This window comes from Polyodon spathula, chromosome 2 (assembly GCF_017654505.1).
Source record: "Polyodon spathula isolate WHYD16114869_AA chromosome 2, ASM1765450v1, whole genome shotgun sequence".
In the NCBI taxonomy this organism is placed as follows: domain Eukaryota; kingdom Metazoa; phylum Chordata; class Actinopteri; order Acipenseriformes; family Polyodontidae; genus Polyodon; species Polyodon spathula.
Genome location: NC_054535.1, coordinates 61307007 through 61333929, shown reverse-complemented (window position 1 = coordinate 61333929; position 26923 = coordinate 61307007). Strand labels below are relative to the sequence as shown.

At 39.8% G+C, this 26923-nt stretch overlaps 1 protein-coding gene across 1 annotated transcript in view; it reads left to right on the top strand.

The window, feature by feature from the left end:
• The window catches only part of LOC121298940 (zinc finger and BTB domain-containing protein 5-like), a 48262-nt gene extending 41816 nt beyond the window's left edge, over positions 1-6446 (top strand). The window contains exon 2 of the mRNA XM_041226283.1: positions 3480-6446. Coding sequence (XP_041082217.1) covers positions 3483-5648 — 2166 coding nt within the window. The 5' untranslated portion in view covers positions 3480-3482 and the 3' untranslated portion in view covers positions 5649-6446. The remainder of the gene's footprint in view (positions 1-3479) is intronic.
• Positions 6447-26923: the final 20477 nt, after the last annotated feature.

Below are 26923 nucleotides of genomic sequence, written 5' to 3'. Positions count from 1 at the left end.
CCTCCTCTCCAGCAAAGCATTTTATACCGTGCCCTATAAAAACTACAGGGTTGCGTGGTTTAATATTTAAAGTGAAACTAAGGCAGCTGCATGATTTCTTTATTTTCTCTGCTCAAAGTGTGCTGATCGTGTTTAAAAAGAGCTGCGTGAATCTGCTGCCCAGCGACAGTGCTCTCACTACCATGTTTTATCTTAAATTTCATGAAGTAAAAATGGTTATTAATCACTACTTGATTGGTTGTGTTAACTAAAAGTGAAATCCTACAGGTTCTAGCATTTTTGTCTCTTGGACAAGAATTTATTTTAAAAAAAAATTCCACATCCTTGCTGGGAGCCATTGCCTCCTAAAACAAAGTGTGTCTGGAGCATTGTACTGTGTGCATGATAAGCTAGGGGCAACCATGTCTGTCACCTGTACAAAAAAGCAAATTGAAAAGAAATAAAAACTAAAAACAATAATGGAAGCACCATCTTTGAAATATTACATTGCACAGTTTGTCTTTTTTCATTAAAAAGTAAACAAACAAGAATAATCAAAATGAAATCTGAAATCATACTGCAGGTTCATTTTTCTGTGGGGGTGTGTGTGAAAGCCAGACTTGTACAAAAAATGGAAAGTGTCTTGAAAACTATACGACACAATTACTCAGTCACGATACTCATTGTATTCAAAAGAATTCTTGAACTTCAATTTTCATATTTTTTTTTAAGCAAAAAAAGCTGAGGCATTTTTATCTTGGTCCGTCTTTCATCCTTTTATCTGAGTGCTTGTGTTTACAAGAAGCCTGCTCTTAATTCCATCCAGTGATCAACCTTTTTATTTTTTAATAATCATTTTTTATTTTTTGGTAAAAGCAGTTATTTTCTGTTATTACAAATAAACACAACTCCAATGCATCAATTTTCAGATTCTATAATCCGTTGAATGTTTGTTTCACTAATACATAACGTTAACTGACTGTGTTGAAGTGAGGATGTCTACGTTAGGATTCAGGCAATGTAGAACTCTGGATGCATTTTGAGGATTGTGAGAAATAACAGATTTCATTTTACACCCCATCACCACCTGTGTATCTCTCACACTACAGTTAATGTTTGTTTTTTTCTGCCCACACCATTGTATGACTAGCGTACTGTAGGAATTAATCTCAGCATACATTATTTACATTTTTTCCTAAGATGAAACATTCATCATGGTACTCTGATTAAGGTTTGATATTTATGTAGCTGTAATAATAATGATAATCATAATAGTAATAATAATAATTAGGCAGTCGTACACAATAAAAACTTTTTAATATGCATTAGTAGAAGCATAACTGTACAGCAGTTTTATATTTACAATAACTTTCAGTTCATCACTGAATAAAACCATAACCCCATAAAAACTGGCAACACCATATTGTTGCTTTGTTTGGGTTCATGGTTGTGAAGCCTGTTAAGCAAATGACACATTTGGTGAAAATGGCACGTATATGTAGTGCACAAAATTGATGACTGGTCAATTGCAATGTCTTTGCACACTGCCCACCTTCTGAAAGATATTTTCTTTTATTTAGAAATAGAGTAGTTAATGATTGAGTGACATTATTTCAAATATGTTGCAAAAAAAATAAAAAGTAAATCTTCTAAAACTTCAAGCCCTACTTATGATACAGGTAAGTCTCCCTTTGTCAAATTGTTACTTGCCATTTTATGATCTCATTACACCATTCCTTACCTGCATGATATTGTAGGATACTGAAATGTGATCAATCTTCATTAAAATGCTTCCTTATATGAAATTCAATTTTAGGTACAACATTTAAATTAGCATGTGTATGGGCAGAAAGTTACTTAAATACAACAACTTTTTTATGACACAAGTTATATTAAAACAGTAAACCACTTGTTTATTACCTCATTCTGCTTAATGGGTAATCTGTACAGTTGATGATTTACAATGAAAACAGCCTCTTTTATAATTTTAGATATTCTGCAAGCACATTGGTTTTGAAATATTAAATGTGACATTTATCAGTGAATGCAGGTTTTTCTACTGCCATCATGGCAGCTGTGTTTATATGTCAGTTATTTATTTATCTTACCTAACAGTTGCACATTGCTCTAGCTGCTGGTGTCAGTGTAGGTGTACACTTCCTGATTACAGTCCCATGTATTTCTATGCTTCCTGCTTTCACTGTTCTTTCAATGGTCAGTTTGAGAAATAAACTCCCTGTTTCCTGCAATAGCTGACCGAGTACAAAACTCACGATACATTATGTCTTGAATTGCCGTGCCTGCTTTTGTGCTGAAGAGATATTGGGCAGGATTTTTAAAAGTTTGTAAATGATAACTCCAGTGTTAATCAACATTGCTATGTAGCATTGATTTTAGCATTTTCAAGAGGCCGTTATGCCTATCTTGTTAGTAAATAATCATGCTAACATGATTTCCAATAATCTTAATATCTTAATGAGAAGAGCATCTTGAGACTATTTCTCTTGTTTGCATGGGAATTTAAAATAAAATCTGTGTTAACGGTCATAATTTATCAGCAGTTAATTTGCACTTGGAAAAGGAGGGTTTTAATTAACAAAAAACAAACTCACCTTGAAACATTAAATTAAAATTTAACAGATGATACTGAGACTACTTAGATAATTCAATATTTGTAGTTATGAAAATATTTTTGACTTTCATATACTTGATGCTGCCCTCAAAAAAAATAAAAAATAAATAAAAAAACCTGAAATGGACTCAAGATTTTGGAGACAATCATAAAGTTTTTCAAAACACATGCTACATTTTATACAGAGCAGTTTTATTGCAATTTGGGTTCAAAGAATATTCAAGCACCTTAAGATTCTATGTACTTATTGTCATGAATCAGTGCTGGACCAGTTGTTTTAGAATCTGCTTCCCATTTTCAGCATTGGTTCTCAGCTGGATCTCCAGACTTCACCGATGATCAATCCCTCGACAATTTCTTTCGTGTTGTGTCAAAAGGAATTTCCATAATTGTTCCAGGTTTGCTTTAGTAAACCTGTTAAGTACAGAAAAAAACTGATACCTTTTAATTTCAAAGATAATTTGGTCTTTACTGCCTTGTAAGAAGTCCATTTTAAAGTATGTATTCCAATCGAACATAGTTAAGCATCCCCGCTGTAGGGGAGATGCAGACCTTTTTTCAACAGCTTATTTTGTTGAAATTGTTTGAGATTCAAACGAGATGATCAATGTTATTGAAACTCCTCTGGCAAAATGTTTGAGATACCCTTAAGTTTTGACATGTGGCAACCATTTTGTGGTGATGTGGCTTTTTTGTTTTTAAATTTTAAAGACAAAATCATTTGATGCTTCACATTTGGAATTCATATGTTAAAAAGGCAGCTAGGCTTGACTTTGACATGGATGAAATTTCATGTACCTAAGATGTTATTAATTTGACTGAAACCATATTGGATCAAGCTGATGTGTCTTTTATTTCTCTTTGGCAGGCCATGGATTTCCCAGGGCATTTTGACCAGATCTTCCAACAGCTGAATTATCAGCGCCTACATGGGCAGTTGTGTGACTGTGTGATCGTGGTGGGGAGCCGTCACTTCAAGGCGCACCGGTCAGTGCTAGCAGCTTGTAGCACACACTTCCGGGCTCTCTTCACAGTGGCGGAGGGAGACACCAGCATGAACATGATCCAGCTGGACAGTGAGGTGGTGACGGCTGAGGCCTTTGCTGCCCTCATTGATATGATGTATACCTCCACGCTGATGCTAGGTGAAAGCAACGTCATGGACGTGCTGCTAGCTGCTTCACATCTCCACCTCAACGCTGTGGTCAAAGCTTGCAAGCACTACCTGACCACCCGCACCCTGCCCATGTCCCCCCCTGGCAGCACCAATAATGAGCGTGCCCAGCAGGAACAGCAGGCTGCCAGCTCCCGGCTCCAACGCTCCTTCCTGCTGCAGCAGTTGGGTCTCAGCCTCGTCAGCTCGGCGCTTGGAGGGCAGAATGGGGCTGATGAGACCAATCCGATCCGGGGTGGAGGAGCAGGGGTGGTGGAACAGCGAGCATCCTTTCCCATACGGCGTTTTCACAAGAGGAAGCCCTCTGCTGCTGAGGACAGGTCCAGGCAGCGGCTGAGGCCTTCAGTTACAGCTAAGGAGTCCATGATGATGGGGGACGTTGGTGGTGTTGTGGTGGATACAGGAGCCAATGCTCGTGAATTCTTCTCCACGGATTCCCATAAGCTAGGCAATGGGCCAAAATTGGATGGAGGCCTAGGAAGCATATCATCAGTGGACAATCAAGATGACAGCACCATGATGTTCGAGCAGCCCTATGGCACCCAAGAAGATGCCCAGCTGCCTAGCCAATCAGATGGTGGCAACAACACAGGAATGAGCCGGAATGACCAGGCGGCTGATGATGGCAGCTTCCAGGGTCAGGTCCCCCCTGAGGATGCAGGGAAGGATGTGGGAGTGCAGGATGAAAAGGAAGAGGATGAGGAGCAGCACATGCGTGTGGTGGTGAAGAGTGAACCCCTGAGCTCCCCGGAGCCCCAGGATGAGGTCAGTGATGTCACCTCGCAGGCTGAGGGCAGTGACCAGGTGGAACACGGGGCTGATAAAATCGAGCTGAGTCCAGAGAGTAGTGACCGCAGCTTCTCAGATCTTCAGTCCACTACTGACCGTGCAGGGGACATACATCTACTGGATGCTCCTGGTGGAGGAGGGAACAGCAGAGGAGGAGGTCCCACCAGCAATGGCAACCTAGATGACAAGCAGCCCTTCAGCATCTCCAGCTTCCTTAGTAAAGGTAGGGCAGCTGGAGGGAGCTACAGCCAAGGCATTAAAGATAACCTTGCCAATACCACCAGCGGGGAGTGTCGCATGGAAGGGGATACAGCCTATCTAATAAGCCCTGAATCTGTCAATGGGCATTCCCACCACCACCATCACCACCGCCACAATCATCAGCACCTGTCAGAGGACAGCAACCCTTTCAGTGATTCCTCGGACGCTCACTTCCTGCGACCAATGCAAGATGCAATGGGCCATGGCTACCGCGGGGGCGATCAGTTTTCATTGGACTTCCAAGGGTCCAGCCTGGGCCTACACTCCTTTTCCAGGTCTACAAAAGGAGTGGAAGGAGGTGGAGGAGGGATGCCAGCAAACATGGGTTTTCCAGGCTACCGTCGTATTGCCCCTAAGATGCAAGTGATGGGTGCCTCAATGCGAATGGATGGAACTCAGTTGCAGGATGCGTCATCTTCCTCATCTTCCTTTGGAGGTGTTGTTGGAGGCAGCAGCTCCAACATGCTGCTCAATAGGGCAGCTTCCTCGGGTTACGATGGGGGTCAGCAGGTGGTGGCCCCTCCCCAGTTGACACGCGCCTCTGCTGATGTACTGTCTAAATGTAAGAAAGCACTCTCAGAGCACAATGTGTTAGTGGTAGAAGGGGCACGCAAGTACGCCTGCAAAATTTGCTGCAAAACTTTCCTAACCCTAACAGATTGCAAGAAGCACATCCGTGTGCACACAGGGGAAAAACCCTACGCTTGCCTCAAATGTGGTAAGCGCTTCAGTCAGTCCAGTCACCTCTATAAGCACTCGAAGACCACATGCCTGCGGTGGCAGAACAGCAACCTGCCCAACACTCTGCTCTAACACCCCGTCTAACCCTTCTACTCACAATCTTCAACTCAAATTGGACCTATTGCCCAAAACCTTAGCACAGGTGGACGGCTATTACTTTCAGGGTTATCATGGACCTAAAACGAAGTGGGTAGTAGTCACAGTTTCCAAACCAGTAGTCATAGTACACAGGATAATAGAATAATCCTAACCTTGAAAGCTATAGCTAAAGCTGTCAGTGTTTTATTTTATTATTTTAAGCTGCCAATAGTTTGTTGTATAGTACTTATATTTTTTATTTTGTTCTCACTAACACTGTAATATAAGCTGTTGAATCAAACATGACCCTGGTTAATATCTGTATTTTAATCTTGAATTTAAAAAATAAACATAGATAACATACGCACTATTAATATTGAACATTTTAAGAGATCTATTTATTTATTTTTTTAACAACCACAATTGATTTAATAGACACTCTCTTATGTCCCATTGGATTGTTTTCATTTTTTTTTATTTTTTTTTTTTTTTTATAAATATCTAAGATCTTGTCTTACAGCATAATTTTTGTTTTGTTTGCCAGTACATTTTGCACAATATATTAGCTGGAGGGATGGAGTCCTCTTTAGGACTGAACAGTGCAATATAAGGTACTGCTTCATTTTAACAAGCATTTTTACAACAGCAAATGTTTTGAAGTGACACTGCACAGCAAACAGGGTAGTCGTCATGGACTGCACTGAAGCCAGTGGTGACTGTTGCGATTTACAAACTAACCCCCAAAAAAGGCTGACTTTTTGTTGTTTTCCAAAATAAAAAAAAATAAAACATGCTTGTGGTGAACTGCTTTTTGAAGTGAAGAAAAAACACACTTCTTGATAAAGGTGGTGAAGTTACTAATATCCAGCGACAGTAAGTTACAGTATAAATAATGCACACTCATAGTCTTTGCAGTAGTTTGCTTTAATCAGTTACAGTGTTTATGGACTGGTGACATTATCATTTGTGTGTGCTTTTTGTAGCAGTGTTTTACTGCAGCTGAATTTTAAATGAAGAGGAGTTACATTTCATTTTGTAAATGGTGTGAAATCTCAAGGGAGGGTTTGATCTTCAAATAATTGTGCTTATCAAATGTTCAGCTGCAGTAAAGGGTCTTTATACACAGTGCCTTGCAAAAGTATTCAGACCCCTGACCAATTCTCTCATATTACTGAATTACAAACGGTACATTGAAATTTCGTTCTGTTTGATATTTTATTTTAAAACACTGAAACTCAAAATCAATTATTGTAAGGTGAAATTATGTTGGGAAATATTTTAAGAAAAATAAAAAAACTGAAATATCTTGCTTGCATAAGTATTTAACCCCCACACATTAATATTTGGTAGAGCCACCTTTCGCTGCAATAACAGCTTTAAGTCTTTTGGGGTAAGTATATACCAGCTTTGCACACAGTGTCGGAGTGATTTTGGTCCATTCTTCTTGGCAGATTTGCTCCAGGTTGTTCAGGTTGGTTGGATGACACTTGTGGACCACAATTTTCAAATAGTGCCACAAATTCTCAATGGAATTGAGATCAGGACTTTGACTGGGCCACTGTAGGACATTCACCTTTTTGTTCTTGAGCCACTCCAGTGTTGCTTTGGCCTTGTGCTTGGGATCATTGTCCTGCTGAAAGGTGAATTTCCTCCCAAGCTTCAGTTTTTTAGCAGACTGAAGCAGATTCTCTTGCAGTATTTTCCTGTATTTTGCTCCATCCATTCTTCCTTCAATTGTAACAAGATGCCCAGTCCTTGCTGATGAGAAGCATCCCCACAGCATGATGCTGCCACCACCATACTTCACTGTAGGGATGGTGTGTCTTGAAGCACAGGCAGTGTTAGGTTTGCGCCACACATAGCGCTTTGAGTTTTGGCCAAAAAGCTCTATCTTGGTCTCATCTGACCACAAAACCTTTTCCCACATCGCAGCTGGGTCACTCTCATGCTTTCTGGCAAACTCCAGACGTGCTTTCAGATGGTACTTTTTGAGTAACGGCTTCTTTCTTGCCACCCTCCCATACAGGCCAGTGTTATGCAGAGCGCTTGATATGGTTGACTGGTGCACCATTACTCCACTCCCAGCCACTGGACTCTGTAGCTCCTTCAAAGTGATTGTTGGCCTCTCTGTGGCTTCTCTCACAAGTCTCCCTCTTGTTTGAGCGCTGAGTTTTGAAGGACAGCCTTTTCTTGGCAGTGCCTGGGTGGTGTGATGCAGCTTCCACTTCCTGATTATTGATCCAACTGTGCTCACTGGGATATCCAAACACTTGGATATTATTTGTACCCTTTCCCTAATCTATGCATTTGTATTACTTTATCTCTAACTTCTGTAGAATGCTCTTTGGTCTTCATTTTCCTTCAGATTCACAGCCTTACCAATGATCCTTCAACAGTGGGGTTTTTATCCAGAAAATGTGACAGGAACTTTAATGGTTCACAGGTGGACACCAGTGGTAAACTAACTGTGTCCTCAATAGGGCAATTTCTTTCATCGGTGCAAACGGGGAGCTTCCACAGCACAGGGGTTGAATACTTATGCAAGCAAGATATTTCAGTTTTTTATTTTTCTTAAAAATATTTCCCAACATAAAACCAATGTCACCTTACAATAATTGATTCTGAGTTTCAGTGTTTAAAAATAAAATATCAAACAGAACGAAATTTCAATGTACCATTTGTAATTCGGTAATATGAGTGAATTGGTCAGGGGTCTGAATACTTTTGCAAGGCACTGAATGTGTGTGTGTATATGTATGTGTATATATGTGTATGTGTATATATAATATATATATGTGTGTGTGTGTGTGTGTGTATATATATATATATATATATACACACACACACACAGTAGTCTTGCATATACATATATACAAAACTACCCCCTTGTATAATAGTCCATCTGCAGTGCAAGTGCAAAACAGACAATAACAGTTTGTTTTAGCATGGCAAGTGTTTCCCCATTTCAAATCTTAATGCAACGTTGCCTGCTTGCTGCAGGTTTACTCTTAGAACTGCCTCTGGTTGCAAAATCAGCACTCGACGTTCCGGGACAACCAAAAAAATCTGTCGGACAACGTCTTTTTTTGGCTGGTTGCTCTACGGGCAATCCGGTTATTTTTTACTCTAAGAAGATAACGTTCTGTGCTTTAATCAAACGGCGGTTTCTCAATCGAGATTCCGCTCACATACCATCCCGATAAAACACGTTCAGAAGTATCAATGTTTTTCATCGGTAATGCTTGAGTGATTTCCGGGGTGACGTACCACGTAAATATTGCTTGTGACCAAATCCCGCGAGGAATGCCCCGTGTAACACCCCTGACAACTCAAACGCTCTGGTATATATCACATGACTGTGTCTTTTCCTGTGAGGTTAGAATGGGCACTATGACAGCCAAAGTAAGGCTGTAAGAATATAAGAAAGTTTACAAACGAGAGGAGGCCATTCGGCCCATCTTGCTTGTTTGGTTGTTAGTAACTTATTGATCCCAGAATCTCATCAAGCAGCTTCCTGAAGGATCCCAGGGTGTCAGCTTCAACAACATTACACGCTGTGCTTTTTTAAACGAAGTTACAGACTGGAATTACAAGCTACTGTACTCAGCTCACCAAGACTCACATTTTGCTATCTTGTTGTTACCTTTATTAGATCGTTAACGTTGTTTCACAACCCAGGAAAAAAAAATCGAATACGGCAGTAACACTGACTCAGATTTAGCACGTAGCATGTTGACAGCGCTTTTTTCGTTTCTTTAATGTGATTAATAAATTGTACCGGTAATTTTATTTAAAATGTATGGTGCTTGCTTGTAACTTATTGTACCGAGTGCAGCAACAGTCGGGTCCAAACCTTCACGCCCAGTGTAGATATACTGTTTACATCCTCGCTATATGGTCTTCATTATACGATTAAATAACGATTAATAAATAAATAAATAAAAAAAACTGCTGCTGATGTTGGCTCGTACAGGTATATGCAACCGACACGGCAAAGCAGCATTTGATTTTTTTAAAAAAAAAAAATTTAAATACGGAACCAAGATTTCAATTAACATTTGCAATTGAAACAAAACTGAAATTTTGCGCTTTTTTTGAAGGGGGGGGGGGGGTTGTACTGTGTTCTCTTCAACTGATAGGATATAGCCAGAATACTGGATGCAGCATGCCACAAATAGGTACTGTACTTGTAATTCTACTTTTATTCACAATCTCATTGCTATCATCATTATTAGTGGCAGTAGTGACAAATATTGTAATAATAAAGAAAATCAAAGAATAAAAAACAGTACTAATATTAATAGTTTAGCTAATGCCTTTATCCAAGGTGACCGCCTTAACTTACCCCAGCAGCTTATATTGTTCGTTTTGGATTGTCCTTTTACTGTAGTGATCAAAAGACTTTGGACCCAAACAGGGTTGTTATAGCAAGGGTGTACTGTATTTAGTATTTGACTTGTATGCTTAATACACAACACTTGCACATTTTAATATATAATGTGTGCACATTTGTTATTTTCATTTTTGTTATTTTTCACCACCCATAGAATTCACCATTTAAGAAGGTATAAAGAAGTTTGGATCAGAATCCAATATCATCCCTTACAAAAAGGTAACATACTGCAAGTATGCTTGTGCCAAAATTGTCTGGTTTTAGTATACTATTGGTACCATTATTCTATCCTATTTTGGCACATGTATACTTGCAGTATACAACTTTATGTATTATTTTTGTAAATAATGCAACATAGTTCTCAAATATTGGACATTTCTTAGATTGTATCTTACTTCTCTTTTGCATACCTGCATTGTCTCTTGCTAGTTATGCTCCTCCAGATTCTGAAAAATACATTTAGAAAACCAGGAGCTACTTCTGCTCAGGAACAAAAGGTTATAATGCTCTGTGGCTGCCTGCCTGTGTTGATAACTACCAAAAAACTAGTTGAAACGAACTAAAACACAAGACTGGGGAAAAACAAATGGAAATCTAGAACTTTGATGTTGAAACAGTGTGTGAACCCTGAGATACTGTACCTATTATTGAGTGGTACAGTGTACTTTGTACAAATCACAGCCCATAGGTCAACTTGACATTTTTTTGGACAACGAAATGTTGACAATGGACTGCCCGAAGAGCAAGTACCATTACCAAAATTTTGCGAGCCCTGAAAATAATAGGGTGCTTGATCAGACAATTAACATGGCTGGAGCCCTTCTGTTCTCATCTGTTTTGTGTTTGTGTCTACAGTTAACACAACGCTAACATTTTTCTTACATACCACTGTATGTGTAGATCATGCACTTCAGGTAACAAAACCATAGATATGTGTATATATGTACAGCCTAATTGATACAAAAAGACTGGAATGACAGATTCGACCTGTCCTGATACCTATTTTTAGATCAGTCTGTTTCAGATTGTCATGCTGATGTTAATTTGGGCTCTTTGAAATATAAAATCCACAGTGGAGATCTGCAGCAAGTCTGGTTATGCTATTTCCCAGCTATTGCTGGGAAAATACATGTGAGCCATAAAAGTGCTAAAGAACATTGCAAAACACCTTGAGTTGAATTCACTTTGCAATTACTGCAGTGCAAATTTTTATGTTCCAAACATGTTGAGATTACCAAACCAAATCTTAGCTAATAAGAGACATTTTTTTCCTGCTAGGGGTCCTAGTTTTCTGCAATAAAGAAAGAAAGAAAATCTGCAATATTCCACAATTAAAAATAAATTGCTATAATTGAGTGCCGCTAAAATTGTGTGTCTGGTTCACTAGAGGCAGTTTTATTGAGCTTTTTTTAAATTTAATTTTATATATGTTTAGTAAATTTTAAAGCAAAATTGCCTGTGTCAGTGATTATATATGATAAGTGCCTTGCATGTTTTTTTCAAATGTAAAACATAAAATTCTCAGACAGCATATAAAATCTGTGTTTTTCTGCAGCAAACAGATTCCTCGGATCCCTGTGAATGACTTACATTATTACCAGGGATCGTAGTTTTCCACAATAAAAAAAATGAAATTCTCAGATAAGAAAAATCCACATTATTCCACGAGTAAAATAAAAGGGCTAAAAATTTATTTCCCTGCCACATTATAAGACACACAAACAGTACTACTAGGTAACAGTTAACACAGGAACTATTTACTGTTGTTCTTGTTGCACTTGTTGTGCCTCTATGTTATATTTTAGTTTATAACCTTAATTATTCTTGAACTGTAACCTCGTATTAATGTAAAATGTGGAAGTCGTTTTGGATAAATGCGTCTGCTAAATAAATACAGTGCCTATAGAAAGTCTACACCCCCTTGAACTTTTTTCACATTTTGTTGTGTCAGTGCCTCAAAGTTACATGCATTTAAATGAGGATTTTTTTCCACTTATCTACACACCATAATGGCAGTAATTACAACTGTGAGTCTGTTGGGCTAGGTCTCTGCCAACTTTGCACACCTAGATTTGGCAGTATTTGACCATTCTTCTTTACAAAACTGTTCAAGCTCTGTCAAGTTCCTTGGGGTGCGCAAATTTTCGATTGGATTTAGGTCGGGGCTCTGACTGGGCCACTCAAGGACAATTACCTTTTTGTTTCTTAGCCACTCCAGTGTAGCTTTGGCTGTGTGCTTTGGGTCGTTGTCATACTGAAAGGTGAACTTCCATCCAAGTTTCAGCTTTCTTGCAGCAGGTTTTCCTCAAGGACTTCTCTGTACTTTGTTCCATTCATTTTCCCTTCTATCCTGACAAGTGCCCCAGTCCCTGCCGATGAGAAACTTCCCCATAACATGATGCTGCCACCACCATCCTTCACGGTAGGGATGGTGTTCTTTGGGTGATGCGCTGTGATGGATTTGAGTCAAACATAACTCTTTGTATTTAGGCCAAAAAGTTCCATTTTAGTTTTGCCAGACCACAACATTTTTTGCCACATGGCTACAGAATCTACTGAGTGTTTTTTTTTTTTTTTTTTGCATACTTCAAACGGGATTCAAGGTGGGCTTTCTTGAGTAATGGCTTCCTTCTTGCCACCCTACTACACATGCCAGATTTGTGGAGTGCTTAGGATACTGTTGTCACATGCACACTTTGACCAGTCAGCCATAAAAGCCTGTAGCTTTTGCAAAGTTGCCATTGGCCTCTTAGTAGCCTCTTTGATCAGTCTCCTTCTTGCTCGGTCATTCAGTTTGGAGGGACCCTGATCTAGGCAGGGTGTTGTTGGTGCCATGCACCTTCCACTTTTTAATAATCATCTTGCCTGTGCTCCAAGGGATATTCAAGGCCTTTGATTTTTTTTTTATACCCATCCCCTGATCTGTGCCTTTCAGCAACTTTGTCCCGGAGTTCTTTTGAAAGCGCCTTGGTGCTCATGGTTGAGTCTTTGCTTTGAAATGCACTACCCAGCAGAGGGAACCTACAGGAACTGCTGAATTTATCCTGAAATCATGTGAATCACTACAAATTAACACAGGTGGAGGCCACTTAACTTGGTGTGTGATTTTGAAGGCAATTGGTTACACCTGAGCTAATTTTAAGATTGCTATTATAAGGGGGGTGGACATTTATCTAACCAAGTTATTTCAGTTTTTATTTAATTAATTTTCTACAAATTTCTAGAATATTTTTTTCACTTGGAAATTGTGGTATAGGATGTGTAGATAAAATAATAATAATAATTTTTATTATTTTAATGTATTTTAATTCCAGGCTATAAGGCAACAAAAGGTGAAAAATTTGAAAAGGGGTGTAGACTTTCTATAGGCACTGTAAGTAAAACTAAAAATGGTTACACTTTAAAATTCTAAGCAAGTTACAAGCTTATCAGTACCATTAATCAATAAAACAAACATACTTTTGTTTTTTAATTCAGATATTACAAATAGTTTACTGTTGTAAAAAAATATATTCATGTTAGTTCAACTCTGAGTACGTCTTCATCATCCGGACGGCCATTGTTAAAATAGAGCTGCAGCATTCCAGCTTCAATTGGTCTAACTTTGGAATGGCACCACCTCTCTAATGTGCTTGCTGAAAAAATCTCAAACTGTCGGTTGATCCACTTTGTACAGAGGAATGTTGGCTTTTACACAAATTTTGACAAAATCTGAAACAATAGTTTCACGCTGTTCTTTGGCAGTTGTAAGACATTGAGATTATCCAAACACAGTGGTCTGTTTCAGTGTTTTTGGCCTTATTTTGTTTATGTTTCCTTGCATTCAATTTATATTTAGTGCTCCCATGTGTTCTATAATGGACTGCCTACAGCCTACAATCTACAGCCTTGCTGCGTGAAGTACAAAACAGCACATTACCGTCGACATGACATTCGTCCTTGCCAAACTCATTGACCCGATCTTTAGGGTGATTTGTAATGTTTTCAGCCTCTTTGAACTGCTCTGAATACTGAAGTAAACTGAACATGAACACCAGAAGCAATTTTATTAGTCAGGTTTGTTTACGTCAATTTAAAGCAAAATTGTGTGTGTTAATGTTTGTATATTATACATGTATTGATTTGGTTATTATCAAACAAAAAAAAAAACCTTGTGCGTATTCTGCCCCTCCCCAAGTGTAAAAACAAAAATAATCCACATGTTTCTGTGTTATAGAAAATCCTTGTGTTTCTCTGTGTTATCATAGAAAATCTGCATTTTTTCGTGTTATTCTGCAGAAAATGAATTCCTAGGATCCCTGTTTATTACTGGTACAAACATCAGTGGAGTGAATTTTTGGTAAAGCTGACCCATTGGCTCTTCTTGCATTGAACTGCTGTGGCTGGAAAAGGGACGTGTCCCTGATCAGTCAAATATATGAAAACCCTGATTTGTGTGAGATTGAGAACTGTTTTATCAGATTGCATTCATTCAGATGTTTCTGTCCTCATTCTTGTCGATTCCATTTCTTTCTACTATATTATATTGCTTTCAGTTCTACTTAAATGTTGACATTTATTGAAAAACGTGGCTTTGGTGGCTAAAAAGTGTGTCACCGAGTGTTTCTGCGATGCTCCTGACAATGTTGAGATGCTCCTTGTATTTCAGACAGAAAATAGGAGACACTTTTTTACACAGAGAATTGTGAGGTCTGGAATCAACTCCCCAGTAATGTTGTTGAAGCTGACACCCTGGGATCCTTCAAGAAGCTGCTTGATGAGATTTTGGGATCAATAAGCTACTAACAACCAAACGAGCAAGATGGGCCGAATGGCCTCCTCTGTTTGTAAACTTTCTTATGTTCTTATGTAGCATGTCAGGGTAACATTATAATGATTGATTAGTTTACTTAAAATGTTGACTTGTTCAGTTCGTAAAGCAGGGGTACTTAAACTGTTATAAGCTTTGCAGCACATAAAAACCCTACAAGCTTAGTAAGGAGAAAATATCTGGAGACTCATTAATTTACATCATAAGATAATCATTATTTCAGCATATGCTTTATTGAATTCGGGCTTGATTTTATGCCTTCAGTAAAAAGCCTAGTGTTGTTTTTTTTTTGTTTTTTTTTTTTAACTGTAAAAGTATTGTAACTAGCTTGGAAATTATAAAACTTGGTAATGTCATCTGAGATTCTCACAAACACTGCACTTTTGAGAAATCTACAAAGATTAGTCTCTGTGTGGAGGCCGGGGCAGTTGCTTGCTACGCCCTCCACATACAGATGACACACTGGGGCATCAACTTCTACATTTATCAGGTATTTAAACTACTGATGCTCATTTACCTTGTTCCCCAGGTCAAGATTGATTTATTAAACTGTGAAATGTGGATTTTTAATTTAGAAAAAAAAAAAAAAAAAAAAAAAGTTAAGCATACAAAATATCTGATTGAACCGAAGGTGAATCCACGGGATTCAGTCTGCTGTGTTTTCTATTCCTTTTTTATTTGTCACTGATTTCTAAAATAAATATTAGACTTCCAATTAAAGGTTCTCTTCTTTTACTCTTAGTGGCAGGATTAGATGTTTTTGTATAAATACCTCTGGTTAAGTACTGTGTTTTATTAAACATAAAAAAGTATAGCAAAACCATCCAAAAGCATTATAATTCTACCACAATAGAACTGTTTCTGATGCCTTCACAAATTCACTATGTAGTTTTAGGGCACTAATTCAGAGTATGTTTATACACAACTGTATACTGCCATGTTCCTGTGATTGAAGTCTTTCAGCCCCAACAGTGACTCTTTAACATTACTAATTGACAACCCCAAACCACTGTTCTGTTTTAGCATAAAAATGTCCAGTTAGTCAGTGTGTTGCTTCTCTTAAAAAACAAACAAATAGATAAATAAATAAATAAATAAATAGGAATGCATTTTGCCAGTGCATGCATGGGTAAATGGGAAGAACAATTACTTTGAAAATCAGAAAGAGAACCTTTAGAATATACCAGTTTGAAGATGATATTTTGGGGTTTGGACACTATAGAAGGATCTCTTTTCCAGTTTCATAAAATGGCAAATGAAATACACAGTAACATTAAGGTGGACCTTCAATGGACAAGTAAAGAAATCAAATTTTTAGATACCGTAGTAAAACCTGAAGGTTCAATTGAGACAGACCTCTTCTGTAAACCTATTGACATGCACCAGTATTTACACATGTCCTCTGCACATCCAATACACACTAAAAGGGCAATCCCAAAGGGTCTACGAATAAGAACACAAAGAATATGCTCTAAAGAAAGTGACTGTAAAACAAATAAATGTATTTAAAAAGAGGATACAAAGAAAGAATTATAGAGATGAAGTTAAGAAAAGTGGATAAACTAAAAAGAGATGATCTACTAGAATATAAAAATAGAGATAAAAAGGTCAAGAGAGTCCCATTAGTAATGACCTACTCTAAACTTTTGCCCAATATTTCTAAGATAGTTTGGAAACATTTGCAGATTCTATATAACTCAGCAAAATTAAAAAAAAGTATTTCTTGAGGCCCCAGTTGTAGCTTTCAAAAGAGAAGCTAATTTAGGTGATATTTTAGTTCACAGTAAACATAAAAGGATAATTGACAGAATAGGTTCTAAAATATCTGCACTAGTACATGTAAAGTGTGTAAGTGCATGGACAAAAATAAAAATATAATTAAACATAACGCACATCCACTAGAAACTAATACCTACTATAACAATAGCAATGTTGTTTATGGAATAGCCTGTGAAAAATGTGATGAAATAAAATATGTTGGAGAGACTGGAACAACTTTATATAAAATAATTCAGAACCACCTTTCATTAATTAGAAATAAAAAAATGAATGAACCAATAGTACAGCATTTCACCAGTCAAGGACATGACATAAATGATGTAAAGTTTGTAGTATTAGAACAGCTAAAATTAGACAATGTGACATATAGAACAATAAAAGAAAGTAAATGAATAAATAGACTGAACACGATTATGCCAGCGGGACTCAACAGAAAAGAATAAACTAATTAATTCCAATAAATATATAAAAGTTTAAAATAATGAAATAAAGGTTTTGATTCCAACACAGGCTCCCTTGAGAAAGATATGTAAAACATATCAAAACGTTGGGCAGCTGGCTCTTTGAGCTGTATACAGTGGCTCTCAAAAGTATTCACCCCCTTGGACTTTTCCACATTGTATTGCGTTACAACATGGTATCAGAATGGATTTAATTTTGCCACTGATCAACACAAAAAAGTCCATAATGTCAAAGTGAAAAATAAAATCTACAAATTGTTCTAAATTAATTACAAATATAAAACAGAAAATAATTGATTGCATAAGTATTCACCCCTACTATGACACACCTAAATACACTCTGGTGCAACCAATTGTCTTTAGAAGTCACATAATTAGTTGAATAGAGTCCACTTGTGTGCAATTAAGGTGTTTCACATGATTTCAGGTTAAATACACCTGTCTCTGGGAGGTCCCACAGTTGGTTAGTACATTTTCTAACAAAAACTACATCATGAAGACGAAGGAGCATTCAAAGCAAATCCAGAATAATGTTCTTCAAAAGCACCAATCAGGGGTAGGATATAAGAACATTTCCAAGGCATTGAATATCCCCCAGAGCACAGTAAAGTCCATTATTAAGAAATGGAGAGAATATGGCACAACTGTGAATCTGTCTAGAACAGGTCGTCCTCAAAAACTGAGTATCCGGGCAAGAAGGGCACTAGTCGGGGAGGCCACCAAGAGGCCTATGGCAACTCTAAAGGAGTTATAGTCTTCCATAGCTGAGCGGGGAGACACTGTATACGGCAACACTAGCCCAGGTGCTTCACAAAACTGGCCATTATGGGAGAGTGGCAAAAAGAAAGTCATTGTTTAAAAAAACTCATATCAAATCTCGGCTAGAGTTTGCCAGAATTCGTGTGGGAGACTCTGAGACCAAGTGGAAGAAGATTCTATGGTCTGATGAGACCAAAATAGAGCTTTTTGGTCTCAACGCTAAGCACTATGTTTGGCAAAAGCCTAACACTGCACATCATCCTGAGAACACCATCCCTACCTTGAAGCATGGTGGTGGCAGCATCATGCTATAGGCCTGGAAAGCTTGTGAAGATAGAGGGTAAAATGGATGCAGCAAAGTACAGAGAATTCCTAGTGGAAAACCTGCTGAAGTCTGCAAGAGACTACTTATGCAATCAATTATTTTCTGTTTTGTATTTGTAATTAATTTAGAACAATTTGCAGATTTTATTTTTCACTTTGACATTATGGACTTTTTTGTGTTTATCAGTGGCCAACTTGTGTGAGTGTGTGTGTGTGTGTATATATATATATATATATATATATATATATATATATATATATATATATATATATATATATATATATATATATATATATATATATATATATATGAATGAAATAAAAAATTTACACAAAAAGTTTAAAAGATTAAAAAATCTTTTATTTTCAGGACGTTTCGGGCAAAAGCCCTTCTTCAGCTGTTTAAAAAGAAAAGTAAACACAGTGCAGTAAACTTGTTCAAGAATTGTAATTATACAAAAATTCTGTGGTTGGTGTCATGATTATTAGAATATTATTATTGATTTTAATATTATTATTAGAATATGATTATTTGATTATTGTATATTGGGGAAACTAAAAGGCGTTTACAGACCGGGCTGTAGAACACTTAAGAAGCATTCAAATTAACACCACTGCATTTCCAGTAGCCCATCACTTCAACAGTGATGATCACACTGCTCAAGACATCACAGTCTGTGTGATCAATCAGTGCTATGGAACAAATGTTGCTCGGAAACAAAAGGAACCACAGTTTATTTTCAAACTGGGAACATTGGAACCTCCGGGAATGAACATTCTATTCTAATAATCATGACACCATCCACAGAATTTTTGTATAATTACAATTCTTGAACAAGTTTACTGCACTGTGTTTACTTTTTTTTTTAAACATCTTATGAAGGACTTTTGCCCGAAATGACCTGAAAAATAAAAAAATTTTTAATCCTTTAAACTTTGTGTACATTTTTTAAAAAATTCTTCTTTCATATGCCTTCAATTTTGTACACTGCAGATATATATATAATATATACCGTCAATCACTGAGCATATATCAAAAAGATGCCCTATCAGGGCCCTGCTCTGAGGGGGAAGTCCCTCCCACCTCCTCTGTTTGGTGTGCCACATCAAGGTGGTAAAAATGAGCAAATGTCTGACTACCTTTCCATGTAGCAGCATTGCATAACTCATCTAAGGAAGCGCCATGAAGCAGAGCCCACGAAGTTGCCTGTCCCCTGGTAGAATGGGCCCTAATGTACCCTGGTAAGGGGGAGGCCGTCTGTTCAAATGTCAAACATATCGCATCTGCCACCCAGTGCGCTAGACGTTGCTTCGATAGGGCCTGACCTCTAGAGCGGGACCCATAGCAGACAAACAGTTGCTTGGACTGTCTCCAGGACGCCGTCCTATCCAAGTAACAAAGCAGAGCCCGAACTGGGCATAGCGTGTGCTGTCTACGTCCTCCTCTGACTCGAGTAGGGGAGGTCTGAAAGTTTCAAAACCACCAGCTGGTTGATATGGAATGAAGATACCATCTTTGGCAAAAAGGCTGGATTTGTTTGTTTTGTTACCCAAGAGTCATTCCCCATGAAAGCCATACATGTGTCATCGATGGACAGCGCATGAAACTCATTTACTCATCTGGGAGATGTAATGGCTAAAAAACATCACCTTCAAGGAAACAGGGCGCAGTTCTGCTGATGCCCTGGGCTTGAATGGGGGACCCATAAGGACCCGCAGTACCAGTTCTAGATCCCACTTGAGGACCATTCTTTTCATGGGAGGACGCAGCCTCCAAACCCCTTTGAGAAATTGCACTGCCAGGAAATGTGCCCCAGGGGACACAGAGTCAATTTTGTCATGACACACTGATATTGCTGCCAGGTATACCTTCAAAGTGGATGCTGATTTTCCTGCATCAAACAGGTGTTGTAAGAGGGTTAGTATCGTCTCAATAGGGCAGATCACCGGATCGTGACCATTGGCAATGCACCAGTCTTGGAAAACTTTCCATTTGTATGAGTACTGGGTTCTAGTGCTTGGTGCACTAGCAGACTGTAGTGTTTGTACAATGTACTAGTAAGACCTCATCTTGAATATTGTGTGCAGTTCTGGTCACCTCGCTATAAAAAAGATATTGCTGCTCTAGAAAGAGTGCGAAGAAGAGCGACCAGAATTATTCCGGGCTTAAAAGGCATGTCATATGCAGACAGGCTAAAAGAATTGAATCTGTTCAGTCTTGAACAAAGAAGACTACGTGGCGACCTAAGTCAAGCATTCAAAATTCTAAAAGGTATTGACAATGTCGACCCAAGGGACTTTTTTGACCTGAAAAAAGAAGCAAGAACCAGGGGTCACAAATGGAGATTAGACAAAGGGGCATTCAGAACAGAAAATAGGAGGCACTTTTTTACACAGAGAATTGTGAGGGTCTGGAATCAACTCCCCAGTAATGTTGTTGAAGCTGACACCCTGGGATCCTTCAAGAAGCTGCTTGATGAGATTCTGGGATCAATAAGCTACTAACAACCAAACGAGCAAGATGGGCCGAATGGCCTCCTCTCGTTTGTAAATTTTCTTATGTTCTTATGTTCTTATCTTTCTACTACTTCAAAGGCAAATCTCATCTGAATAGACGGCTCTGTTCAACGGCCAGACCCAGGGTTGGAGTTGGGCTGGGTTTGGGTGCCATAATAGCCCCTCCGCTTGACTCAGGACGTCCTTGTGCAGCGGGAGCTGCCACGGCTGATCCGACAACATGTCGGAGAGGAGAGCAAACCAGGGGCAACCAGGAAAACTTCACCCTGATCCTCTCTAGTGTCAGGGGTAATAATGGTAGCGGAGGGAACACATACAATACCCCCTGTGGCCACGGGTGAATTAGCGTGTCTACTCCCAGGGTCCCCTGTCTCTCCATGGAGAATCATAGCGGGCAATGAGTGGACTCGGCTGTGGCAAAGAGGTCGACTTGTGCAGGTCGAAACCTCTCCCAAATCTGTTTCACCACTTGAGGATGCAGTCTCCACTCCGAGCTGGCTGGACCTCTTCTGGACTGGAGGTCTGCTGCCTTGTTGTCCACATCGGGGAGGTGAACTGCCCTGATGGAACACAAGTTTCTCTGCATCCAGGACAGGAGTCTGTGCGCTGCGTGGTGAAGGCCCGGTGAGGGCAGGCCGCCTTGGCTGTCCATCTGGACCAGCACATGTTTGTGCTCTAATTGCTGGTGAAAATGGGATAATTCGAGGCTCACTGCTTGCAGCTCTTGGGCATATGTGCGCTTGCTGACAATGTCCCTTCCACTGACCTCTTATTCCTCTCCCATTCCAGACCACTCTCCAGCCCAGGCTGAAGGCATCTATAGTGACCACTTCCCTTCTGTGGGGGGATCCGAGGGGAGATCTAGATTGCCGGGATGGAGACACCACTCCAATGTCTTCCGGCATTGTCTGGACACTCGCACCAGCCGATACCAATCTCGGACAGGGTGCACCTTCAGCGTATTTACCCAGGCTTGAATCGGTCGCATTCTCAGCAGCCCTAATGGAAGAATTCTTGAGATGATGGCCATCAGCCCCAACACCTTTGATATACTTTGACCTGTAGGAGAGTGTCCTCTCTGAAAAGGGGGAGTGTGGCCTCCAATGACCGAATCCTGTCTTCCAACAGTGAGGCAAGCACTCTCACAGAGTTCAGTTTGATCCCCAGGAACACTGGACTGAGACGGTATGAAGTTGCTCTTCTGTTGAAGTATCGAGAGCCCCAACTTTGTCACATGATCTATGACCTGTTTTGTGTGCCCCTCTGCGCCCTCTGCATGTGCTTTGGAATTCGCTCAAACTATTCAATCGTCCAGATAGTTTAGGATCCGAATACCCTGCAGCCTGAGTGGAGCCAGTGCTGCATCCATTCACTTCGAAAATGTGTGGGGCACCAGCGAAAGGCCAAATGGCAGCACTCAGAATTCATATGCGTTGCCTTGAAAGGCAAAGCGCAGATATTTTCTCTATGTGGGACGGAATGGGACATGAAAATAGGCGTCTTGCAGGTTGATGGATGTGAACCAGTCTCCTGGTTGGACGGACTGGACGATACTCTGTTCTATCAATATGTTGAAATTCCTCTGTTTGAGGAACAAGTTGAGGACGCTGAGGTCCAGAATTTGTTTGAAACCGGCGTCCCTCTTGGGCACCAGGAAGTAACTGGTGTAAAAGCAGCTGAGGGCATCACTTGGACTTACCAAGCATACAGCGTTCTTCTGTTGAGTATCGCTCTCGCTGGTTCGCTGGTGAGGAGCACACCCTTGAAGGGTGGGAAACCAATGCGGAATTGTAGAGCGTATCCCTGTCTCATTGTCGATAGCACCCAGGAGTCCTGGGTGCAGCCTTGCCATGGGTCATTGCCGTTGGTCAGTCCGGTTATGGGGGGGTTTGGTGGCAGCCGGGGCTCCTCAGAGGCAGTCTCCCTTGGGCTTGGGAGGGGGTGGGTCTTTCTTAGGCCCCAGCCTCGGTCTCCAGCCAGAGAACCGGTTACCCCTGGTCTAAGGTGGTCCCCTCCACTGGCTCTGCCTCTGTCTCAGCCTGCTTGTCTACTCTGGGGTGGAGGGTGGTGTTCAGACCCTTTTACCCCAGCAGACTGTGAATCCCACCTTGGGTGCTGACAGTAAGCCAGAAGGTGCGAAAACTTGGAGGCGACCTCCGTGGCCTTGTGGGACCTCTCAAGGCTCACATCAATGGTCACCCCAAATGTCTGCCCCATTGTAATGGGGGCATCCTGTAATGCCACCTTCTCGGTCTCCACTACCTTAGCTTGCGTCAGCCACAAATGCCGGTGATCGACCACCAACGCTGCCAGCGTCGGTGCCGATGGGTAGTGCGGTCTGTAGACAGCTCCGAAGAGGTTCGCTAGTGCTGAGAAGAGCACTGTCGATGCCGAGTGGTCAGTGCTGAGTCAATCTGTGCCGATGTGTAGCGCGGTTGGTGCCAGGCTGTAGACGGCTCCGAAGATAGTCAACCAGTGCCAAGTTAATCTGTGCCGGGATCGGCGTCGGTGCCGAACAGTTGGTGTCGAGTCGACCTGTTATAAGGTCAGTGCTGATGGTAGGCACGGTCACTGCTGGGCTGTAGGTGGCGCCGAAGATGTTTACACAGGTGCCGAGTCAATTGGGACTGGGTAGGCGCTGTTTTTCTCAGTCTCAAAGTCTGCGGGAAAACCACGGTCGATGCCGGGGTATGTAGCCGATTCAGTTGGCGTGGTTGCCGAGGGCAAGCGCAGCCACACTAGAAGAGCCCGAAGCTTGAGAGGGGTGCTAGGCCTGAGCTGTTTTATTTTTTTTCCTTCCTGGTTACTGTGGCCGATTAAATCGGCGTAGAGGAAGGCGCCGCGAGCCCGCAGAGTCTCCTTACACCACAAAACGGTATATCAAACTACACAAGGCCTCATATAGTGAAAATGAGTAATGGCCGCTCGCCAGTCTTGCAAGAGGGTAACAGTAAACTGATGGGAGAATCAGGCAAGAGCACTCTTAATAACACTAGAAAGCGCGATTTTTACCATGGATGATAATAAATTTGAAGGTCGAAACTAACAATTCAGCCAAATTCGGACAAGAAAGCATGAAGCAATCTGTGACCTGTCTCTATGTTACTGTGAGGATGTCCCTTTTCAACAGGAGGTGGGAGGGACTTCCCCCTCACAGCAGGGCCCGATAGGGCAGCTTTTTTATATATGCTCAGTGATTGACTGTCAGAGAGGACTCTTTCCCATTCGGTAATGGTTGTTGAAAGGGAACTAGATTTTAGCAACCTAAATCAAAACAATGCAGCACTGACTTTGTCCCACCCCTACTGTACAGTACAGGTCACAGAAAAGCAGTACAGATGCACTAATAGGCTAATTAAAACATTGTTGTCATTTGAACAATAAACAAGTACATTAACTGCTTAGGAGTATTTTTTTGTAAATGTTATTTGTCTAAGGATGTTTTTGTTTGTTTGTTTTTTTTTGCCTAAGTGCCACACACACAGGATGGTGAAGGGATAAAAAAGGGCTTTTACAGAAGGGAGATACATAGTTTGCGTTGATTGCGTTGTGTAGTAGTTCATTTAAACAAGGATTTTTGTTTTTTTTCTCTCCGTACTTGTCCGGTATGCATTGGCCCCTAAAAGAGGTGAATTTCCCAGTGACCCCTCAGTTTCCCCGATTTATATGAAATTACAATTTAGGTAGACCCCTAGTTATGAAATGCAAAAAGTGAATAATCTTACCATACTTTCACTACGTGTACCACATTTCACTTGTAACAGCTGGAATAAAGGTCAAAGTGTCCATAATTTATTTGCATCATCCATATTCCTTCCCCCTGTAATTAATTGAGTGTAAATACTTTAACGACTGTTTTCACAGACCATTACAAGCCACTAATTTTGGTTTACATAATGTTACCTTAGATAAGGTTGTCTAAGATGAATTGTTAACTTGGGTCTGTGAAACAAAATGTGTATTTTCCACGGTATCCATTACACGGATATGCAGTTTTCTGAAAGGACTGCAGTTTTAATCAGAAGGGGGGTCCAAACATTTTCCCCACAGGGGGGGCATTTGTGATGATTATTTAACAGAATACAGTAAAGTAAAGATGACTAGCTTATTTTGTATCATTTGTATCTCTTAGACATTTAACCTCCTCTTTGAATGTTCTCTTGCTGTTGTAATATTGGAAAAACATTTTGGAATTGGTTTTAGCCCTCTTAGCAATGTTTGTTTCTATTTCTCTCTTGGCCTTTCTAATTTCCTTTTTGACTTGTGTTTGCAGTTCCATGTACTCTTTCTGTGTACTTTGTTTTTGGTCCCTTTTAAACGTTCTGTAAAGTGCCTTTTTTCACCGAGTATTTTTTTAACTGATCTATTAAACCATTTTGGCAATTTAATTTTACATTTAGATTTGTCTACTTTAGGGATGTAATTGTTTTGCGCCTCTAATACTACATTTTTGAAGAACAGACATCCTTTTTCTGTGGATGTTTTCTCTATTTTACTCCAGTCTACTTCTGTTAGGCTCTCTTTCATACCTTCATAGTTTGCTTTTCTAAAATTGTAAACCTTAGCTTTAGTCAATACTTTGGGGATTTTAAAAAGCGCTTCGGGAGTTCTAAACAAGTTTTGCATTTGAGTTTCAGCAAGGTAATATGTGAAAATATGTGCAATTTGACCATTGCTGAAATTTGATTAGCTCACGGCGGCCATATTTTTAAACCTTGCCAAAGTTATGTATGCAAAGTTTCGCTTAAATCGGCAAAACGGTCTCAGAGAAAAAGAAGTTTCAATATTTTTGACAAATCCAATATGGCTGCCGAACCATGTGACCAATTGACTTGTGTTGAACAAATCTAAATATAGGCCATAAGGGTAGTATGTGCCCCAAGTTTCATATCTATACCATAAGAGGTTTTGGAGGAGAATATTTTGTTACATTGGCCAATATTTGCAAAAAATCCTATATGGCTGCCAAACAATGTGACCTATGACCTTTGTTTTTGCTCTGACACAACTTCTCAAAGGCCTCTACCACCACTCTATGAAGGTTCACAAGTTTACAACATTGTACCATAAATGAATACTGCAACATGTGCAAATTGACCATAGCTGAAATTTGATTGGCTCATGGTGGCCATGTTTTTTTAAGTAGCGAGTTGCTTTTAACAAACTTAATAACAACCTTGCCAAGGCTATGTATGCAAAGTTTTGCTTCAGTCGGCATAACCCTTTCAGAGAAAGACAAATCCAATATGGCCACCAGACAATGTGACCAATTGACTTCTCTTGAACAATCATACATCTAGGCCATGAGGGTAGTCTATTGCACCAAGTTTCACATCACTGCGATAAGTGGTTTCAGAGAAGATTTTTTTTTAAATTGTCCAAAATTCTTGAGACATCCAATATGGCTGCCACATCATGTAACCTATGATCCTCATTTTCGCTCTGACACAACTTGCCTTAGGTCTCTACTAGCCTAGCAAGTTTCTTGAGTTTTCGTGCAACAGTGTTAATTTTACAGACATTTTTGGCTTGGAAAATCCAATATGGCTGCCAAATCATGAGACCAGTCAACTTCATTCTTTTGTTGACATTAATTTCCCATAGTCCTCCTACTACTGTATGAAGTTTCATCACGCTACGACATTGTACCATAGAGAAACACTGCAATATATGCAAATTGACCATAGCTGAAATTTGTTTGGCTCTCGGTGGCCATTTTTTTATGTAGCGACTTGCTTTGAACAAACTTGATAGACAACCTTGCGAAGTGTTGAATCAATTGGCATAATCATTTCAGAGAAGTTATTGTTTGAATATTTTTGACAAATCCAATATGGCTGCCAAACGATGTGACCGACTTCTCTTGTACAACTGTAAGAACATAAGAACATAAGAACATAAGAAAGTTTACAAACGAGAGGAGGCCATTCGGCCCATCTTGCTCGTTTGGTTGTTAGTAGCTTATTGATCCCAAAATCTCATCAAGCAGCTTCTTGAAGGATCCCAGGGTGTCAGCTTCAACAACATTACTGGGGAGTTGATTCCAGACCCTCACAATTCTCTGTGTAAAAAAGTGTCTCCTATTTTCTGTTCTGAATGCCCCTTTTTCTAAACTCCATTTGTGACCCCTGGTCCTTGTTTCTTTTTTCAGGCTGAAAAAGTCCCTTGCGTCGACACTGTCTATACCTTTTAGAATTTTGAATGCTTGAATTAGGTCGCCACGTAG